This window comes from Lactuca virosa, chromosome 3, assembly GCF_052849685.1.
Source record: "Lactuca virosa cultivar CGN04683 chromosome 3, Lactuca_virosa_CGN04683_v6, whole genome shotgun sequence".
Taxonomy (NCBI): Eukaryota; Viridiplantae; Streptophyta; class Magnoliopsida; order Asterales; family Asteraceae; genus Lactuca; species Lactuca virosa.
The window spans coordinates 139512384-139536033 of record NC_136428.1 but is presented as its reverse complement, the minus strand read 5'-3'; the positions used below and the strand labels follow the sequence as shown (position 1 = coordinate 139536033).

The window sequence follows — 23650 nt, the reverse complement described above, 5'->3', positions numbered from 1 at the left end:
CCATAATTCCATGAAAATATTGAGTCCACAGTCAACGAAAATTAAATTCAGGGCTTTTTTTTCAATTTAGTGCCAAAAACATATTAGTCCAAGAAATTATTATACATTTTTTTATTTTTTTATTTTTTTATAGGTAATTTAATGGAGCTGTACCTGGACTTCTGGATTATATACCATGGAACAAAGAACAGGGAAGTAGTATTCGCGGCGTCGAATCCCCACATCAACAAACAGCTCTCAACTGCTATATAACAAATCCAACGGCCGTCATGAAACCCATCCACCGATTCTCTTGCTTCAACCGTTCGATCATGAACCTGTCAATCGAGCGGGTTAATTGCTCTTACAACAAACATTCAAAATTCATACTTGCAATAACAACTTACATCCTCATCTCAAACGGCTTAAACCCCTTTATCCTCCTCCTTTCTCTCTAAAACAACACTCTGTTTCGAGGGTTTCAGATTGAAAATAGCTAATCAAAGCTGGAGCTGTTCATTAATGTCTATTCCCATCATCAAGATGATTGGAGCTAATAGTAGCGGTAAGAAGAGGAAGATGAAATCAGCAAAGTATTACGGATTACAGAATTTTCTTCAGCCTGGTTGTCCGATCTCTCTGTCCGGTTCGTTTCGAGACAATGTCAGGAGATTTCTTCAAGAATGTGGTCAGCCTGAGGATTACAAAGTTGAAGGAATGCCGATATGGTGCACCTTTCTCGTTCATGAAAATCGGGGTTTTGTGCTTCCGTTGTATACTTTTGAAGAATGTGTTAACAACTCTCTTCAACCACTCTGCGATCACTGCCGATGCTCAGGTAATCATATCTAATCATTCATCTAATTACTGTTTACCATATCGGTTTTATGAACTTTACCTGGGTTTTCGTGTAGATTCACAATATCCCATCTCGGAATTCCCCCTTTTTTGATCACTGAAAACAGTCATCGGAACTAATTTTGAAGTTTTTATAAGGAAAATAGGAGTTTTTGGCCATCAATTTGCAATTTCTAAACTGGGTTTGTGATAATTAATAAGGGTTTAGTTTATTTTGAAGGTTTTATCTGAAGAATCGGAGTTTTTGATTCTCAATTTTCAAATTCTAAACTGGGTTTGTGATAGTTTAATAAGGGTTTAGTTTCTTTTTCAAGCGTTTGTTGGATATCCCAATCTTGATTTTGGGTCTCTCAGTTGGGGTTTATCATTTCGAAATTGTTAACTCGTAGTATCAAAAATCTTTCGATTCAATTTTTCTAAACGGGGTTCCAATATTTTGATTAGGGTTTCCGTATCTTAATCTTGTTTTACATTTGAAATTCAATTGAATCAGTAACTCTTTAGCGTTTAACAAAGAGGAATCACATCAATTTCAACAGGTTGGAGTCACCATTTTGTCTCAAAGCGAAAGTATCATTTCATCATCCCTATTGACAACGAATGGAACAAACCAATCAAAGATGGTGTTCTTGATCTTCAAACTCACATTTTACACGGTTTAATCCACAGCAATGGATTCGGTCACCTTTTATGCATCAATGGCATCGAAGGTGGGTCCAATTTCATATGTGGCAGAGAAGTCATGGATCTTTGGGATCGTATCTGCACCACTCTTCACACCAGGTAATCCCCCAAATTTCCCATTTCTAAATTTCACGTCACACTTTCTTTAATCCAAAAATCTTGAATTTAATCTGTGTATTTCCAGGAAAATAAGCGTTGTGGATGTCTCAAAGAAGAGAAAAATGGACCTCAGGCTACTTTACGGGATATCATATGGACACACCTGGTTTGGTAGATGGGACTACAAATTCTGCCATGGAAGCTTTGGAGTTACAAAGGAAAAATACGAACAAGCACTTCAAATTCTAAGCACTCTTGAACTCAACAACATCATTCAAGATTTGAAAAACTGTTCAATCAAGAAAACGATCTCTCGATATCGCAATTTAAGCGATACCCAATTGGCAACAATCCGTGACCTCTTCCGATTCATGCTATCACTCAAATTCAGAACCCCACAAATCAAAGATTCAAAACCAAAACCAAGATTGACTTCAGTCAACAAGTCTACATCGAAGGAGAAACAAGCAAGGTGCAGAAAGTTCTCCAATTTGGCTGCAAAATTAGATAGCAGATGGCACGTGAGACGCCTCGAACACGTTGCTAAAGTGGTAGTTGATGCTTTAAAAGAAAAGAAATCCGAAAACCGGAATGGAATGAGTAGACAAGAGGTCCGGGATACAGCTAGGCAACACATTGGGGACACGGGTTTGATCGATTACGTCTTGAAATCGATGAATAACGTGATTGTAGGCGGTTACGTGGTCCGGCGTGCGGTCAATTCCACCACCGGTGTACTCGAGTATTCACTTCAAGACACACCCGAAAACATAACTCAAGAACCGGAGGAGACTGACCGAGTTGACTCGGTGATTCCAAAGTATAAATCGGGTTCGGGAAGCGACGTGTATAGAGATCTCACGTTTCTGTATTACCACCTTTTGTTGAATTCCGATTCCGATGTTGTTGTGTTTGCGGTGAGGACTGTTCTCGACAGTAAAAATTTCAGTAAAGAGTGGCCGTTTCAAGATGATGCCGACGAGTATTTACGGTTTATCTGTCGTGTGATTCCGTTAGTGACAACGGAATTGAATCTAGAAACGGGATTATACAAAAGGAAGAATTCAGTTGGGGAGGAATTGGTGGTTCCGCTCCATGCCACCGTTCATGACTTGAAAGCCGCCGCGGAGGCCGCCATGCGGGACACTTATTGCATCATGGAGAATCTGAAGGTGCGGGAGATTGTGGAATTGGAAGGTGTGGATGATGATGAGGTGATATTTGGGGCGTTGGAATCGGGATCGGAGATTTCGGTTCGTGGTTCCGGAGTTGACTTGTTGACTACGAGTGATTTGAACTATGAAGGTGGGGCGGATAATTGGGTGGTGAACTGTAAATGTGGTGCTAGGGATGATGATGGTGAGAGGATGGTGGCGTGTGATCTTTGTGAGGTGTGGCAGCATACCCGATGCAGCGGAATTGACGATTCCGAAGTTGTCCCGCCACTTTTTATGTGTTACAAATGTTGCGATTCCATTGGCCCACACATGAAGCATGATGGGACAGGTTTTACCGAGTGGATGATGATGCCTGTTGTTACGAATGCACATAGCAATTTGTTTTACTAGAAAGAAAAAATAGCTTCATAATTGTACGTCTAGAAAATCCAATTCTTTTACGAATAATGTTCCAAATTTTGTAAATCACGCATAAAAAAGATGAAGAAGGAAATCCAAATGTAAAAAGACCGTCTTTAATGACATCCCACAAAATAAAAATCCAATTCTTTTACGAACAATGCTCCAAATCTTGTAATGCATGCATAAAAAAGTTCAAAAGAAAATCCAAACGAAAAAAGGTCTTTTATGACATCCCACAAAATAAATTTGCAAGATGTTGTGAAACGATGAACAATGCCCAGTTTAGAAAAACGGGGCCCTCACCGGGATTCCCTTACGCCTACTTGTGCTAGCTGGCTGCTTCTTGCGATTCACACGTGCCACCCTATGAGCATTATTTGTAACAGGATCACGATCACGACCGTTTTCTGGTGCGGGTCGAACCGGTTTTGGCACTTTGGTTGTTGGTTTATTGGTGGAGATTTCGTACTGTATTTGTTGAAAATGGTTAGATCAAATGATGGTAAAAAAAGTTAAATATATGGTTACTATTAATGTTAGGGTGAGAGTTTAATATAAATTATGATAAGTTTAGTGGAAGTATTTTATAATATTACTTTAATAATAAATCATATGTAGTACCTTGCAAGCGATGGAGCAGAATGTGCAGCGGTCTGGGTTCATAAGTCTTCGGGCACAGAATTTGCAAGAGAGGTCCGGTTTCAGTGAGCCGGAGCCTTGGTGAGGGAGGGGACTAAGTGCAAACACCTGCTTTCCATTGGATGTGTATGGCTGCAATTGTAATAAGAATAAATTGTAATAAGAATATTTAAGAAAACTATGAACAAGATAACCATGCGTTTGATTTTATATTAAAAGGAACAATTATACTTTATAAAGACGTCGGCATCATACTCTTTTGATATAAGTGACAACTACACTATTAACTATTAAGACTATTGTTAAAAGGGTTAAATGCAAGAATGACAAGATGCTTTCGTTTATTGTTTATTATAATATTTTATCACAACATTATAGTTACGGGTTTTTTTTTTTATAAAGGAGATTAGAACATTTTACTCTTAAATTATTGTTAGACATGGTAGTATTTTGAAAAAATATATTCAACTATAACATTGAAACTTGTTTTTAATATAATGAAATTGCTATAACTTTATACATTATTGAAAAATAATAATAATAAAATGTTGTAATATGAAAACATGATAACAAAATACTATAATAAAAAATATATAAAAGTATATTGTTGCTGTCTTACATTTAGTCCTTTTCAATATTTTATTTTATGCCTATTCTAATTGGTCGGGATATTCTAATTACTTGAACTGAAATAAAGTTTTGTAAAATAACTATAAATCAATTAGACATTTTCATGAATTAAATATATTTATTGATAACCCTTTAGTATTTTCCTATTTAGTAAGCTATTAACCAATAGATCTTTTCAAAATAATGATTGTTTATTCCATTTGGATACATCCATATCAGCTACAAAACAAACTTTAAAAATAAAAAATTAATAGTGAAAATAATCAATTCAGATTAACCAAAAAATAGAGTCTTCGGTTCCGTTTTTTTAACTCGAGATGGTATTTGCTGAGTTGACTCGTTACCAACTCAGTAATACTCTCAAAACTCGGATTGAAATTGACGTTTCCTCTATTCCTTTTCCTTTTCTCTCCCGTGATGTTGTTAGAATGTTCTTCCTATTACGGGCTTACGGCGAATCAATTTTGGCAACGGATCTCGAGTTAGTTTTTCGCTGAATGTTCAGAAATCGGTAGTTTCAATTTTAAGGTATGTATTAATTTGAGAAAAAAACTTGTTAGTTTTATCTGCAAATTAGGTGTTTAGAAAAATGGCCGAATAAACTTCTGTTCATGAGTTACAAACTATCTCTTTTATCTTCTTAGATTGGTTAGATTCTTAAGAAGCCTGTTGGATTTTGTTTAGAAAGAACTGCATTCCCACAGATTTAGTCTTGTTGAAAACGCATATTTGATAAATCAGTGAAGTTTATATGCAATTAATAAGTTACCCTAAAATATCACGCTGTTATTTTGTGGAAATATTATCTGTAGCTGCTTACGCCCAGAAGTTATATATTAGAAAAATTAATATGAGAACATTTGAATCCTTGGTTCGAGGAAATTATTTGCTTTTGAAGCTCTTGGTATATATTTTTGTATTATTCATTTATTATTTATTCAGCAGAGATTCGTTTTAGATTATTGATCAAGTGAAGAAAAAAATATATTAGATGTGGTATATTCTCTTTTTGAACTCATTGTATTCATTAAGGTTCTAATATAATGGTTAACATATAATCATATATATTCATAAACTTAGCTACTTTATTGTATGATAAAGTGTCGGCCTACTTCATCATGTTTTGTTTAGTCATGATGCACAAGGTTCTAAGTGATGTTGGTAGTAGGTTTGTGATTACGGTAAAATACATTGGTTCTTCAAATGCAGTCTTTAGCTATGTTAGCACTTAGCACTCTTCTTATCCAAATTAGTTCACACATACCATGTGTCGAGTTGTATTCGGCCTCAACATTGATTCTAACAACAACTGCATGTGTCTTACTTCTCCATTTTACAAGGTTACACACCATAACGTTGACTTTCGATAGTCAAGGGAGCATGCATGTGTCTTACTTCTTTCAAAGAACAATCCTTTCCTAAGAGTGCTCTTTAGGTACCTTAGACTTCTTTAGACAACATTAGATGTCCTTGGCGGGGAGCATGCATGTATTGGCTATCAAAACTTACAATGAAAGCTATGTTAGGTCTTCTGTACGAGAGGTATGTTAGTTTTCCAACAAAGTGTTGATAGTTTCATATGTCGATAAGACTCCCTCAACTCCAATAGGAGTTTTACTTGGCTTGCACCCAAGCATACCTTGAAAAGGTCTAAAGTGTACGTTCTTCGTGTGGAAATATCTTTACTACTTTTCAATTCCTAGAAAGTAACTAGGTGCACCGAGATCTTTGACTCGTAACCCCTTTGACATGATCTTCTTTACTTCTTTAGTATCTTAGATCATCAATCCTTGGGACTATAATGTCATCTAAATACACAATAAGAATTGTAAGCTTACGAAGCTTTGAATGTTTGAAGAACATTGTGACCGAACATTCTTGAAAGAATCCGTTCTCCTTGATGACACCTGACAACCGTTGAAATCACACATGTGGAGACTGCTTCAAGCCGTAAAGGGATATGTTTATGTTACACATCGGATTCCTTGTTTGTTCTTCAAATCCGGGCGCTTGATAGATGTATACTTCCTCTTCAAGCTTGCAATTGAGAAATGCGTTGTTTATGTTGAGCTGATGAATAGACCAATCCAAATTTACTGCTAGTATAAGCAAGATCCGAACAATATTAAGCTTTGCAACAAGCCAAAGGTCTTAGTATATAGTCAATGCGATAGGCTTATATGAATCTTTTGCAACTAACCTCGCCTTATAACAATCTAACTAACATGATATCAGAGCCAGTGTCTCAAAACATCTAGTCTAATTTCATCGAGCCGCCCTCTCAAGGGGCATGTTAGTGTCCTATGTCAGCTAAACAACGTCACATTCACCCCAATATATCTTGGAGTCTACCCTCTCTTCTTAAGGGCTCCTTTGGATAGAAAATCCAGGATTCCAAATATCTTATACCAATCTAACTAACATAAACCATGTGAAATTGACAAGGACCATTAGAGGACTAGGGTGTGCATGATGTTTGTACATGTTTGGAAAATTGACACGCTTCACATTGAAAAACATCATAATCTTTATTAAATAAAAAGACAACCTTTTTCTTAGGTACATTATATATCAATGATGGGTTCTTTACTAAATCTATTAAATCTCATTAACTTACTATTTTAAGAAACATAAATTTAGGAAAAAACAACTCAACGAAGATTCACTCGTACACTTTAAGTTAAATTTTTAGAAACTAATCGCCCTAAACTAGCAACACATAATTACAATCGAATCTTCTTAATAGTCTAATTATATTAGGATTTTGTTATAGTTGTAAATAACCCATTTTGGTATTTAGGTTCTTTTTGTTGGTGCTATGAGGTTTGGATGTGGCAAAGATTCAATTCATAATGTTTACTACTTAATATTTAATGTAATATATCAAGGTTTGCATTTATAATAAAGAGAAAATACCTGTATCTTTGAGCAATCGAGGAATGCAGTCATTTCATCCATGGATACCACATCCATATAGACAAGTCTGAATATTTTTATAACCTTATGATTAGTATGTCTCCCTTCTGCCAGACAATGTGAGCATGCAGCCTGCTCACAATTAATGCAGTACTTGTTTTCATTGCCGTAAAAGCCGTTGTGGGCCCTACAAGCCTTAAAAAATGTCTTTGATACAAACGACTTCACCCACTTCACATCTCCTGCAGCCTCCTACACAAACAAAACCCTTTCAATAACAGATTGCAGATTATCATCATGTTTATATAGTTTCCTCATAGTCATGTGTATGTATGTGTGCATTGTATCTGTATGTATATGTAAGTAAGTATGTATGCATGCAACTTAACACAATTTATTTTGTTTTCATCAGTGCATTTGAAGACTCTCTGAAGAAATGTCTGACTGCAGGTAACACATCATCACTTGCTCATTTTATATTCCATTAAAATTGTTTAATATGCATGTTTGTGTTTGCCTTTGCTAGATAAATATATATAGTTTTTTGAAGTAGAACATATTTGAGTTAATTTATCGATTGAAAATCTCTCCTTAGTGCTGATTTTCACAAAAAAATTAAGATATTTGTCCCTATTCTTAATTGCACACTTGACATATTTATAATATGTTGTTCCATATGCGTATATCTTACAGAAGAATAAAAGAGTGGTAGTTGGTTAAAAAGGTATTTTGATTGAACATAATAATCACGACATATGACAAGAATTTCAATTTCAAGAACAAAAAGTTTTTATGAGTGGAAGTATATGATTAGAAACATGAAGTGACATAATTAGATTAAAAAACTCGTAGTTACTATTGGAACAATAAAAACCACAAAATACTGAGTAAGTTTATAAATAAAGGCATAGTTTTTCACAATCGACAACAATAAATGAACTTAAGTCGATAAATAAGAAGTGATTGTCTTGCAGTTAGGAAAATAATTTATTTTTTTATGTAGTGTTAAAACCAAACCAAAAGAAAAACAAAGTGTAGACACATAATTACTAGGTTTGAAATAATTTTTGTCAACCAACCAAAATAAGAAACTGTAACAGAATGTAAAACAGAAAAAAAAGGTTTAATGCTACAGAAACAACAAAACACTAAAACTTTCTAAATGTGTCTTATATACAATTCCTCAAGGTGTCCTATTCTTGTTAATAGTTAACATATTAAATTATAATTATCATAACTGTTTTCAAATTAATGATTTTAATTTTTTGAAGAAGAGAATTTAGGAGGTTATAAACACCTAAATATACCTCGGTGGTCATTTAAACTGTTTGATGTGTTTCCTTTTTCAGATAATTTTTTTTTAAAATTTTATTTTACCCATTTGGACCATTAGGTAGTATGCTGTAACACTAAATGACCCATTTTGAAATAAACTGGTTTGAATTGCTCCTTCTGCTTGTTACCTATATAGATGAGACCCATGACAGATCCAATTTTTTGTCCAAAACGAGGCAAAAATAACACTGACAGAAGAAATAAAAATGAACATATATATATATATATATATATATATATATATATATATATATATATATATATATAAACCAACAACACATGAATCCTAATTTATTGAACAAACATAACACTAACACTAAATCACTAACTCATAAATAGTTATGTAAACACTAAAACCCCCCAAAAATCAGAAGATATGTGGGGGCAATTTACAAAAAAAGTTAAAGTTGGTAAATGCAATTAATTTGTGTGTGTGTGTACACACACTCACTCACTCAGACTACACACACACCAGTTGAGATTAGGATCTCTAATTTATTGAACAAAAATAAGATTAACACTAAATCATAGATCGTTAAATAAACACTGAAACACCCATCAGGAAGATCTATTGGGGCAATTTTCAAAAAAACTTAGGGTTCTTAAAATGCAATTAATTTGTGTGTGTGTACACATTAACGCACACAAATTAATTGAAATTAGAAACCATAATTTATTTACAAAAAAATTAATACTAACACTAACACTAAATCATAAATTTTTAAATAAACACTGAAACACCCCAAATCAGAAAGATCTTTGGGGGTAATTTTCAAAAAAACTTAGGGGTCATAAACACAATTAATTCGTGTGTGTACACACACAAATTAATTAAAATTAGTAACCCTAATTTCTTGAACAAAAATAACAGTAACACTAAATCATAAATCATTAATTATTAAATAAACAGCGAAATCCACCAAATCAGAAAGATCTATTGGGGCAATTTTCAAAAAAACTTTAAGGGTTCATAAACACAATTAATTCGGGTGTGTACACACAAATTAATTGCTATTAGGAACCCTAATTTATTGAACAAAATAACACTAACACTAACAGTAAATCATAAATCGTTAAATAAACACTGAAATCCCCCAAATCAGAAAGATCTGTTGGGGCAATTTTCAAAAAAACTTAGGGTTCATAAATGCAATTAATTCGTCAGTGTGTACACACACAAATTAATTGAAACTAGGGACCCTAATTTATTGAACAAAAATAACACCAACACTAAATCATAACTCATTAATCATTAAATAAACACTGAAATCCCCCGAATCAGAAAGATCTGTTGGGGCAATTTTCAAAAAAAACTTAGGGTTCATAAACACAATTAATTCGTGTGTGTGTGTACACACATACAAATTAATTGAAATAAGGAACCCTAATTTATTGAACAAAAATAATACTAACACTAAATCATAAATCGTTAAATAAGTACTAAAACCCGCCAAATTAGAAAGATCTGTGTGGGCAATTTACAAAAAAAAAAAAAAAAAAACCTTGAACATTTAAAAAAAAAAAAAAAACTATTTTAGTTCTTTTAGGGGGTAGGCACCCACACTGCCCCAGTGTAGGGTCGCCCCTGTATAAAAATTAAATCCCAAAAGGTGTAGAGTAACATAGAAATTCAAAGTGCTCCATTTTAAGTTCAGAAATTAAAAGGAAAACAACTTGTATTGATGCAATGCTACATCAATGCCAATATATAAAATTAGTTGTAGAAAAAAGGATCCACATCATTTGAAATGATCTACAAATTTCCCCTAAATATTTAATGGATTTATAAGATAAAAAATAGATTACATTGAGTGAACCTTTGCATACCTCAATAGGGTTCATCTTTCTTCCTTCACAGAAATGAAGAGAGAACACAGAGGTAGCCAATTTTTTTGCTAAAGTGAAATGAAAATGTGTCAAAGTTGTTTAAGTAAAGGCATTTACTCTCAATACCATAAAGTGTTATAGTTTGACCATATTGTATTTTTGTAATAATGACCATTAATTAAATGTCTAAAATACCCTCCTGTAGTAGGATATAGAAAGGGGACATAAATTGTTATTTCAATGTTAAAAATGTGTAAATATGTAATTTCACCTTCATATGTTTGCCTCGAAATATCTGTAAACTGGAAAAGGATAAGTGTTACATCATATATGGAGATTTTGTAATTGAATATCTATTACTTTCAAAATGAAAATATTATAGATTGAATTGTATTAAATTTGGAATCCAAGATATATATCATCTACCATATTACAACCGTTACAAACAGCTGTGTTTATTGTCACATTATTTCTACTTCCATTAGATTATCCTGATATGTTAAAACTATAGATTTAATTACTTAAAATAACATCAAGTGATAAAAAAACATGAACTGGAGTAGAGACTTGTTGACCCTTTAAGCACTAATTTCATATCTATTTTAGATAATATTATTGTCCTTTAAGATGATTATTATACTCTCAGATTCTTATTTTCTATACTTTTTATCCTTCATTGATGATTTGCTTTTTCTATTTTTGATTTTTGAAAAGGGGAATTGATTTATTTTCTTATTAAGCATACAAAAGAGTAAAGAGACTTTCTGCAATTAATTTTATTCTATCACAAGATAGCTGATTTTTTTTTCTTAACAATGAGGTTATGAATTAATGTCTATATGCTAGTATCTACTGCTGTATTGCATACTATAAATAAATTATTTACCAATAATAAGTAACACGATACAGCTCATACATAGTTATTTTAATTATTCAGCTTTTATCTGTGGAAATGTATACATTAGGACTATTATTGTTGGATAAAATATTTCATGATTTGAATATGCTTGTAATTTTGAAAGTTCAGTTTGAATCTTTGATAGAATGACTTATATATTGCTAAAAGACATCTAAAACAACATGAAATAGTTATAGCCTTATTGGAAAAGATCAGGTCTGGATTGATACTGTTTTAAAATTTCAATTTTAAGGGGATTATTGTTTACTTTCATTGATATTGTTTTCAATCCCTTCACGACTATGATCTAATGCTCTAAACTCTGCTTCTGCACGTCTCTAGGATGAATATAAATGATACATATTAGTAAACTAAAGTTTATCCACACATGACAAGAAATTTTGCAATATTTTAAAAACCATAAATTATAAAGTTTAATAATAAAAATAGAAAACCAATAAATTAAAAAGTTTATTAATTTAGATAACTAAAATAAAATTACAAAGTTAAATACGATATTTTTATTATTGAGCTTTATAAAATTTATGGCTTTTAAATTTTTTTATAACGGTTTCCATATATTTCATCTTTCATTGATGATTTGCTTTTTCTATTTTTGGTTTTCGAAAAAGAGGAGTTATTTTTTCTTTTTTTTTAACATTGAGCTTCTGACTTAATTTCTATGTGATAGTATCTACTTTTGTATTAGCATACTATAATTATTTCATTTATCACTAGGGCATGCACTGTAGCATATTTCAACCATAAGAACGGGTAAGCTTAAAGCTTAGTGAGTAACGAACCGAGGTTTCAGTGGTAGTCACTTATAAGGCATATAACTGATCTATCTATTTGTAGTGCTTACTTATAAGGTATAACAACTATGGCATTAATATGCCATGCTACAAACATCACTCGTAACTCACCTTGATTATATATTCATTATCAAGTGGATTTTACTATACATTTAAGGACCAATTTTCATGGAAAGTTATGTAAATATAATTCCAATTTGAGGTTTAACCTAAGAGTGTGATTTCCCATTTTATGTATGCCATCATTTATTATTTATCGTTATAAGAACCCTAATCCACTCCTAAATTTCCGATACTTGTGATTTAGTGCCTCATATTAGGCTTGGCTAACCCGCTCCTCCCACTCTCTTTTCTTTCCTCTCCACTTGTATCATATGCATCATAACTTATACCAAAAGGTGTGGATTGGGAGGCATGAATTCCAGGTGTTATGGATATGGAGGATTGGAAGTGAAAGGAGATATAGAAGTTGATGTGGTGCGTATGTGTCATGTGGGTTGGGAGAGATGGATTCCCTCCATCCATACCGATATCATAATTTTCCACTTCCAAATAGAGTTTCCATTGGGCTTTTTTAAAGTTTATCATTCATACTTTCCAATCCAAGTTAGCCACTTCCTATAAACTCGAAACTTATACTTGAAAATATGAAGATTTCTAACATCTTTGGTTATATTAACATCCCAATTAAGGTATAAACTTTCTATTTAAAAAAAATGCAATTAGTGTTATGATTTTGGGATCTTGGGGTGAACAAGTGGAATGTGATGAAACCCTTAATACTTCTTTAATTGTTTGTTGGAAACCCTAAAAAGATGTCGGTTTAATTTTTCAAACAAACATTAATTTCACATCTAATGGGTATATTTTTAAAAATACAAGTTTTAGGTTTTTGGCGAGTGTGTAACAATCTAGGTCTAGTAGTAGAGAATAGAATGGAATTGAATAGATTGTAATGTAATGATTAAATTAGAAAAGGAGTTATTACAAAGGAACCCTAGCTTCTTGAGAGGTTAGTTCTCTCCCAAGAACATAGTTTAACATTAAAACAATAGCTAACTAACGAAGTTACCAAAACCATTTATTTATGCTAAGCTAATAACCGACCTAACTGAGAAATAGCTAGAATACCCTTAGCACATGTCTTTATTAAATCAAAACTTGTACGAAAGTGTTAACTTGGATTGGAAGGTGTGAATGATAAATTTGTAAAAGAAAGAGTACTTGAAACTCTATTTGAAGTTGAAAATGGTGATATCGACATATGTTAACTTTGCTGATGTAAATAATTGGTATGGACTCACAAAGACACAAGTATTGGCAGTTTAGGAGTGGATTAGGGTTCTTACAACCCTAAATAATAAATGATGACATAATATAGTGAGATGTTACAATCTTAGCTTAAGCCTCAAATTAGAATTATGTTTAGATTTCTATGAAATTTGGTCCTTGAATGTATTCTAAAATCCATTTGTAAGAGTTAATAGACCATATGAGGATTATTATTGTTATATGCAAAGACGACGATGATATGTCTAAATGATTAGAATTCCTTGTATCAGTTTTTGGGAGCATAACAAGAGGAATCCATTGGAAGCTGCATTGGAGCATATTGCATATGTCATATAGATTGTGATACTTGTTATTCCTTATGAGTCAATACTTGATGTGGGTAGAACAACAATAATTTTAAAATGGAACTACATGGTTAAAAATTTATTATCATGTGACATAATTAGATTAGAAAATTTATAGTTACTATTGGAAAAGATGTCTTTCATAATTGACAATGGCCCTATTTGGCAAACCAGCTGAAAAGCTAGCTTATCCATAAGCTATCTCAAACGAGCTTATCGATAAGCTAGCTTATATGCTACTTTATTAACTACAATAAGATAGCTTATTTTTTGCCAAACAAAGGCTAACTACAAATAAATGTACCCGTCTTGCAAGTTGGAAAATAAACTATTTTACTAGTTTAGCGGTAAAACCAAATCCAAAGAAAAGCAAAGTGTATAAACTATAAACATAAGTAGGTTTGAAATAGTTATTATCAATTAGCCAAAATAAGCTCTAACAAGAGAACTGAATATCTTGACATTTGTAATGGGGAGAAATAACACTTCACAAAAAATTGCATATAACTAACATATGAATTAATGAAAGTTACTAAACCTAAATATTTGAACAAAATTAACCATCAACGCTAAATGATTAATAGTTAAAGTGTTAAACAACCACCAAAGCATCCAAAAAAAAAATCTATTAGGGCAATATACAAATAGAACCTTAAAAACATTTGTTTTAACCAAAAACGTGCTAGAGTAACATAGAAACTCGAAGGGCTCGATGTTAAGTTCAGTTATTAGTTCATAACCACTATTGTCTCAAATGCTACATCGATTACAATATATCTAATCGTTGTAGACAAAGGGATCATTTTTTTTAAATTATATACATTTTTACTCCTAAATATTTGATGATATTAGGAAAAAAAAACAAGAGATATGTTTATGGATTAGATAGGTGAACCTTGGCATACCATGTGAGGCTTCTTTCCTTATAAGGCTTAAACTTTAAAAGTGAAATTGTTTGACGGGAAAGTATCTAACCTAATAAATGAAAATCAATTTTGCAAAATGTCATGTTCTCATTGAATTTGACACATGCCATTTTTTAAAAGTTTTTTTGAATTTTTTTTTTCACTTGTCATTTTCTTGTATTTTTCATTTTCTTAAATTTAAAATCCACATTTTAGAGAGATTTATATATGTAAAGTAGATTATTCTATTAAATTCCATAATAAATGCTCTACAACCATTCAAATATCTTATATTATATATTAAATTACTTACTTTATTTATTATATTCTTTGTATTTATATAAAACTATTACTTTCAAAAATATATAATTCTTATAATTTTATATTAAACTTTTTTTATACCCGTGTAGTACACAGGTTTCACACCTAGTGTTTTTTTAATAAAGACCATTATAGAATGTCTAGAATTCCCTCCTCCACGACAAAGTAAGGATCTTTCTGGAGTATTTTGTAATGTTAAAAATGGGCAAATAAGAAGTTTAGCTTCAAATATTGCTAGAAATCTCAGTAATGACATCGATACTGGAAAAGAATAGTTCTCAGTCCTTAATTGATGATTTTATTTTTTTTTCAATAAGGGGAATTGTTTTTTTTTAAGTATAAAATAAAAAAATCATGCATACAGAAGAGCCAAAGAGTCAAAGACTTTTTGCATTCTTTTTGAAATGACAAATCTAATATACCTCTAATTCCATATATGTCCCAAACGGACTTGACTTGATTTCTATCACAGGATGGTTCATTTTTTTCTTTTAGAAAAATTTGCTAAATTGGTCCCTGTGGTTTGTCATTTTCTTTGGATCCAGTCCAATGATTTGTAAAATTGTGGTTTTGGTCATTTTAGCCTGCTTTCATTGTGATTTAGTCCTCTCCCAAACTTAGAAGACTCTTTTAGCCCATGGATTTTTTTTTCTATTTCTTTAGTTCTTTTACTTATTTAAGTAAGAAAAGGGCCCACAGCCCACCCTTGCCACCTCATCCTACCCCACCCACATCTCTCTCTCTCTCTCTCTCTATATATATATATATATATATATATATATATATATATATATATATATATATATATTCTTCTTCATCCCTTCTTCATCTCCAATAAAACTTAGTTGTAGACAAAACGATCAACATCATTCGAAATCATCTACAATTTTCCCCGAAATATTAAATGGAATTATAAGATAAAAAATAGATTACATTGAGTGAACCTTTTCATACCTTGTTAGGGTTCATCTTTCTTCCTTAACAGAAATGAAGAGAGAACACAGAGGTAGCCAATTTTTTTGCTAAAGTGAAATGAAAATGTGTCAAAGTTGTTTAAGTAAAGGCATTTACTCTCAATACCATAAAGTGTTATAGTTTGACCATATTGTATTTTTGTGATAATGGCCATTGTTTAATTGCCTCCTGCAGTAGGATAAAATAAGGGGGCATAAATTGTTATTTCAATGTTAAAAATGGGTAAATATGTAATTTCACCTTCAAGTGTTTTCCTCGAAATATCCATAATCTGGAAAAGGATAAGTGTTGCATCATATATGGAGATTTTGTAACTGAATATCTATTACTTTCAAATGAAAGTATTATAGATTGAATTGTATTAAATTTGGAATCCAAGATATATATCATCTACCATATTACAACCGTTACAAACAGCTGTGTTTATTGTCACATTATTTCTACTTCCCTTAGATTATCCTGATATGTTAAACTATAGATTTAATTACTTAAAATAACATCAAGTGATAAAAAACGTGAACTGGACTAGAGACTTGTTGACCCTTTAAGCACTAATTTTATATCTATTTTAGTTGATATTATTGTCGTTTAAGATGATTATTATACTTTCAGTTTCTTATTTTCTATTTTTTTATCCTTCATTGATGATTTGGTTTTTCTAGTTTTGATTTTTGAAAAGGGGAATTGATTTATTTTCTTATTATGCATACAAAAGAGTCAAGAGACTTTGTGCATTTAGTTTAATTCTATTAAAATATGTCTGATTTGTTTTTTATCAATGAGGTTATGAATTAATGTCTATGTGGTAGTATCTACTTTTGTGTTGCATACTATAAGTAAATAAATCATTTACCAATAATAACGAAGGCAATACAGCTCATGCTTAGTTATTTGAATTATTTAGCTTTTATCTTTGGAAATGTATACATTAGGACTATTATTGTTGGATATAATATTTCATGATTTGAATATGTTTGTAATTTTGAAAGTCAGTTTAAATCTTTGATAGTATGACTTACATATTGCTAAAATACATCTAAAAGAACATGAAATGGTTATAGCCTTATAGGGAAAGATCAGGTCTGGATTAATATTATTTTAATTTTAAGGTGATTATTGTTTACTTTCATCTATTCCTCATATAGAACCCACACCACAGTTCACTATGTATTGGTTTTAAATTCAATCCCTTCGCAAGTACCATGATCTAATGCTCTAATCTCTGCTTTTGCACTTCTCTGGAATGAATATAAATTATACATATTAGTAAACAAAAACAAAAGTTTATCCACACATGACAAGGAATGATACAATATTTTAAAAATTATAAAGTTTAATAATAAAAATAGAGTACCAATAAATTGAAAAGTTTATTATTTGACATAATTGAAAATAAAATTACAAAGTCAAATATGAAAATAAAATAAATATATTGGTTTTATATTTTTATTATTAAACTTTATAAAATTTATGGTTTTTAAAATATTTTATAACCATTTCCATTTTTATCAATTTTCATTGATGATTTGCTTTTTCTATTTTTGGTTTTCGAAAAAGAGGAGTTATTTATTTTCTTATTATGTTATACAAAAGAGTCAAGAAACTTTCTATAATTAATTTGTTTCTATCACAAGATGGTTGATTTTTCTTTTTCCTTTTTAACATTGAGTTTTTGACTTAATTTCTATGTGGTAGTATCTACTTTTGTGTTGCATACTATAATTATTTCATTTATCACTAGGACGTGCACTTTTAGCATATTTTTTACCAAAATAACGAGTAAGCTTAATGTTTAGTGAGCAAGGAACATAGTGATTTCCCATTTGATGTATGTCATCATTTATTATTTATCGTTATAAGAATCCTAATCAATTCTTAAATTTCCGGTACTTGCGGTTTAGTGCCTTTATATTAGCAAAGTTAATTCATTAGACTATTAGAGTAGCCTTGTAAACGAATCAGACGAACACGAACAAAAGATTGTTCTTGTTCATTCGTTTAACTTAAAATGACAAACGGACGAATACGAACAATTTAATGTTCGTGTTCATTGGTTATGAAATTTAGTTTGTTCGTGTATCTGATAAACAAACAGAAACAGAAACAGAAACTTAAACAAACAAAATTGAACAATATACCATAAACGAACTAATACAAATGAGCTTAAATGAACATAAACTAACAAATTGATGTGAACTTACATGAACAAGCACATACAAACATGTGTGTGTGTGTATATATATATATATATATATATATATATATATATATATATATATATATATATAACACACAATCTATTTATAATAACATACACGAACGAACGTAAACAAACATAAATGAAAGAATGAGATCATTGTTCTTTTTTGTTCGTTTAACAAAATGAACGAGATATCTTGTTCATGTTCATTTATTAAATAAACGAACTTCCCACTGAACGGTTCACTGCACGTTCAGTTTGTTTACAGCCTGATATCGTCATGCGGGGAGGAGGGTTGGTTGGGGACGGTACCACAATTTTTGTGGTTGAGCGCCTTGGCTAACCCGCTGCTCCCACTCTCTCTTCTTTCTTCTCCACTTGTATCATATGCATCATAACTTGTACCGAAAGGTGTGGGTTAGGAGGATAGATATTTATGTGTTGTGAGTTGGGAGGGATGAAAGTGAAATGAGAGATAAAAACTGATGTGGCGCCTACGTGACATGTTGGTTGGGAAGGGTGGGAGGGATGGACTCCCTTCATCCTTATCGATATCAACATTTCCCACATCTAAATATAGTTTTTATTTATTTATTATTATTTTTATTTATCATTATACCTTCTAATCCAAGTTTATCACCTCATGGAAACCGAAGCTTGTACTTGAACATATGAAGATTTCGAACATCTTTGGTTAGATTAACATCCTAATCAAGGAAAAAACTTCTTATTTTTTTTGGAAATACAGTTAGTGTTATGATTTAGGGGTATCGGGGTACAAGGGTTGAACCCTTAATACCTGTTTAATTGGGGTCTTGGAATGTGATGAAACCCTTAAAAGATGTTGGTTTAATGTTTCAAACAAGTATTAATTTCACATCTAATGGATATATTTTTTTCAAATACAAGTTTCAGGTTTTTTGCGAGTTGTTAACTTAGATCGAAAGGTATGTAACATAAGTTTTAAAAAAGGAACTACTTGAAACTCTATTTGAAGTTGAAAATGTTGTTATCGACAATGGATTAAATTTGCTAATGTGAAGTAACTGATATTGACGCACAAAGACGCAAGTATTGGCAATTTTGGAGTGGATTAGGGTTTCGTACAACCCTAAATAATTGATTACATAGTAAAGTGGGATCTAACTATCTTGGGTTAAACCTCAAATTATAATTATACTTGGATTTCCATGAAATTTGGTGCTTGAATGCATAGTAAAATCTAGTTGAGTAACGCACAGTGAAATTTGCCATAGTTAAACCTTATGAGTGAATGCCATATGTTGTTAGAACAAAAAGAATTTAAAAGCATTTGTTTTAGCTAAAAAACGTGCTGGATGATTAATATTTAACAAACGCCGAAACACCCAAAAAAAACATATTAGGGCAATATACAAAAGTACCTTAAAAGAGTTTGTTTTAATTAAACGGCTCCATGTTAAGTTCAACTATTAACTAATAACTCTTATTGTTTTAAATTGTACATCAATGACAAACTATATAATGGTTATAGACAAAAGGGATCAATATTTCTTAAAAAGGTATATGCATCTTTACCCCTAAGTATTTTATGAAATTAAGAAAAAAACAAGAGATTTGCTTATGTGTTATATTAGTTGAACCATGACATACCTTGTGAGGGATCATTCCTTATAAGGATTAAAGTATAAAAGTTTTTTGGTTAATAATATGGTAGTGATGGCATTTACTCGCTCAATCCCATAAAATAATAATTGTTTGAGTAGAAATGATTTTTGTAATAAAGGCCATAATAAAATGTCTAGAATACCCTCGACAAAGGATCCTTGTGGACTATTTTTGTAATGTTAAAAATGGGCAAATAAGGAATTTTAGCTTCAAATATTGCCTCGAAACCTATGTAATGACATTGGCACTAGAAAAGGATAATTGTTACGACATATATGGAATGTAGGTAACATTTTGTAAATGTATATCTATTTACTTATGCAACAAATCCCTTCACAAATACCATGATCTAATGCTCTAAACTCCACTTATGCACTTCTCTAGAATAATTATAAATTATACATATTAGTAAGCGAAAATTTATCCACACATGACAAGAATTATAAAGTAGTTTAAAAACCATAAATTGTAAAGTTTATTAATAAAGATAGAAAACCAATAAATTAAAAAGTTTTTAATTGAGATAATTAGTAATAATAATTACAAAGTTAAATGTAAAATAAATATAAATATATATTACATAGTTTAATGGTTTTAGAGGGGAATTTTGGTCTTTAAACAAGAAAAAGAAGGAATGGAATTGATATTTCTCGCCAAAGTGATGGAAATTTTTAGTCGCATTGGTGCGTTTATATGCAAGATTAGTATAACGATGTTTGGATGAGAAGATATAGGACCGATCGAATCTACAGATTTCGGTTAGCATAATTTTTAGAAAGTAAGGTTTAGCCTTGTTTGTAAGTCCTGGGATAAGAAGGGAATTCTTCATTTGTGGAATGGTTTTTCGCCAGGTCACTTGTTTCTCGTTAAGTCTGCAGGGCTGTTGGGAGATCAAAGGATGTTGTTGTAGTTGTGAATTAGACCACTATAGTCTTTGCTAAGTTTAGCTTATGAGCCTGGATTTGGAATCTTAAATGTCAACAGTGCAGATGTTGGCAATTCAAGCGATCTAAGACTGTGTTGGAGGAGTCGGGTTGAAGGACCCTCAAAGGGTTACTTCTAGAATGGAAGCGAGAAGTGATTTCAAGGTAGAAATCTAATTTAAGTGGGGGAGAATTGTAACACTTGGTTTCTTGATCGGATCGATTTAGGGATTCAAGGACTCAAATGCATGGTTTTTGGGTAAAACTAAGGCTTACAACGTGACCATAAAGAGGTCACGACGTGAGTAGTGATCAAATGATTTAAACTAAGCTCACGACGTGAGCAATATGATCTCACGATGTGAGATGCGCTACAGCCCAAGCCCATGATCTTGTAGGGTTTCCTTCATATTCAAACCCCATAAACTTCATTTTAGGTTTCATAAAACAGCCTCCTTCGTCCCTAAGCATAGTAAAACCCTAACTCTAGCCTCTCCTTGTGATTCTTGAGCTTTTGGTGGTTTGAAGAAGAAGAAGAGACCACCATTGAAGCAAAGATTCAGCTTGTAAGTTCCATTTGCAACCTCTAGCAACACCTCTGGACCATTTCGAGTAACCAAGATTCAAGCTTTTTATTTCCTTGTTAGTAGATCTAAGGTTTTATGCATGTTTATCCAAGGCTATAAGAGTTAGAGTGTTAGGAATCCATAAAGTTAGCAACTTTATGGGTCCTTAGGGTCCCTTGGTGATTATATGTTATGGATCTGAATTTTAGATGATGCTTGAGTTTATGCTTGAGATTTGATCTCCATTTTCTTCATGAATGCCCTAGTTTGAGCTCAAGTCTTGTTTTGGACATACAAGACCTTAAATCATCCATTTTTATGATCCTTGGGGTGTTAGGAAGCCTCTTGGAAAAGTTGGATTGGTGGCTTAATGGATTAAGAAGTTTAATGATCAAAATGACATTAAGATTGATCTCACGAAGTAAGCATATGCTTGTCACGTTGTGAGGATCATGAGTCCTGATTATTTTGTGATATATTAGCTCACGATGTGAGCCACAGATGGTTACATCGTGAGGGACTGTTTATTGTACTTTCGTTGACCATTGAATTTTTAACCGGTTTGACTTTGGGTCAAACTTGAAGGATTTAGGCTATTGATTAAGATTCTTCCATGTTTTGGTGATAGAGGCCTTGTGGGAGCAACCAATGTAGAAGGGAAGCGTGTCACAGTGTTCTTGGTCCTCCGTATCAGGTGAGTTTTCCTTAGTGTACCCAAGGTTCGAAGGCACCAATGCCATCCCACTATTTCTTGTTATCATTTATTAGACGGATGCCCTAGGGGCTGTATTAGCCACCTAGGATAGATCGAGGACTCTTGATGTAGGATTTTATTCATGTTCCTTGTTTAGTTGTGGCTTTAGAGTAGGATCATCTGTCAGGATGTCTATCTCAACTCTTTGTACATATGGTTACATATTCCTTGTAGAGTTGGTTATGTATCCTTGTGTATAGAATGTCGTTATGTTGTAGTAATCTACTATATATATATATATATATATATATATATATATATATATATATATATATATATATATATATATATATATATATATATATATATAGGGAAGGGTTATTTGGAAAACAAAAAAACCCTAAAAATCCTAAAAATGCATAAAAAAAAAATACTTAAGAGATCACAAAACTTTTTTTTGAATTTTTTTTTATGAAAAAATCGCAACTTTTTTAATAAAATCGCTGAAAAAAAATCATTTTTTTTATAAAAAAAATTGGTTTTTTTTCAAATTTCTTTTACCGATTTTGTATTAAAAGCAGCGATTTTTTCATAAAAAAAATTCAAAAAAAAGTTTTGTGATCTCTAAGTATTTTTTTTTATGTATTTTTATGATTTTTAGGGTTTTTTTTAGGGTTTTTTGTTTTCCATAGAACCTATATATATATATATATATATATATATATATATATATATATATATATATATATATATATATATAGAGAGAGAGAGAGAGAGAGAGAGAGAGAGAGAGAGAGTTAGGTTCAAATGTTTTTAGCAAGTATTGTGTGCCTAAATGCACCAATGAGAATTTAGCAAATTATTAATTATTTTATTTATTATTTGAGGGTAATTATGTAATCTTTCATTTTAATTCTTTATTTAGTCTGATTTTTATCCCTATATATTAGGCAATGATTTATGATTGATTTAGTTATCATTAATATAATTTTATTTATATACTCGATGCAAACGTCCCCCCTCACAGAACACAATTGTCGATTCCATTAGTTGCTGATCAATTTGTTTTACACAATCGATGGATGTTCATACTGGAAATCGGAACCAGGTATTCATACATTACTAACAACATCTCTCTATGATAATCAAGATATTTTTGAAACGTAACCCACTGCATAAATCTAACTCTTTTTACATATACATATGTATCAAATATGATAATCTTCCAGGAAAATGAAGATCAAAATCCCGGGAAGGATCTGGGTAATGTCAATGATCCCAAGAACCCGGTGAATGAAGTTGTGAAGAAAAAAAGAAGATGTAAAAAATGCTTTGGATTTGGTCATGATAACAGGAACTGTCTTTTTGGATTGAAGAAAGAATAGAACTACAAGAAATTCATCAAATTAGTCGTTTTTATATATTATTTACTTTGATTTCAGTAAAATAAAAGTATGTTTTTGATGAATTATATGGTATTATCAAGTTTCAGTTCAGTGTAATAAAATTATCGTTTGATGAA

The 23650-nt window shown here is 31.6% G+C and overlaps 1 protein-coding gene and 1 long non-coding RNA gene across 2 annotated transcripts; both read left to right on the top strand.

The window, feature by feature from the left end:
- The first annotated feature begins 237 nt into the window (after positions 1-237).
- On the top strand, positions 238-3314 carry MMD1 (RING/FYVE/PHD zinc finger superfamily protein). The gene is made up of 3 exons (XM_079081722.1): positions 238-817; positions 1377-1620; positions 1706-3314. The coding sequence occupies exons 1-3, from the start codon at positions 502-504 to the stop codon at positions 3186-3188; spliced, it is 2043 nt and encodes a 680-aa protein (XP_078937848.1). The 5' UTR covers positions 238-501; the 3' UTR covers positions 3189-3314.
- Positions 3315-4858: 1544 nt separating this feature from the next.
- LOC145166638 (uncharacterized) lies at positions 4859-23650 on the top strand. Its single transcript, XR_013740637.1, has 4 exons — positions 4859-4997; positions 7798-7835; positions 23156-23236; positions 23358-23650. It is a non-coding gene; the product is annotated as an uncharacterized LOC145166638 (long non-coding RNA).

What these genes read in the sequence shown, in the direction of transcription:
- MMD1 (XM_079081722.1), top strand. Translation starts at nt 502, where the DNA reads ATGTCTATTCCCATCATCAAGATGATTGGAGCTAATAGTAGCGGTAAG. An exon ending in CGATCACTGCCGATGCTCAG is followed by an intron (nt 818 to 1,376) that starts GTAATCATATCT and finishes CAATTTCAACAG; the next exon opens with GTTGGAGTCACCATTTTGTC. An exon ending in TGCACCACTCTTCACACCAG is followed by an intron (nt 1,621 to 1,705) that starts GTAATCCCCCAA and finishes GTGTATTTCCAG; the next exon opens with GAAAATAAGCGTTGTGGATG.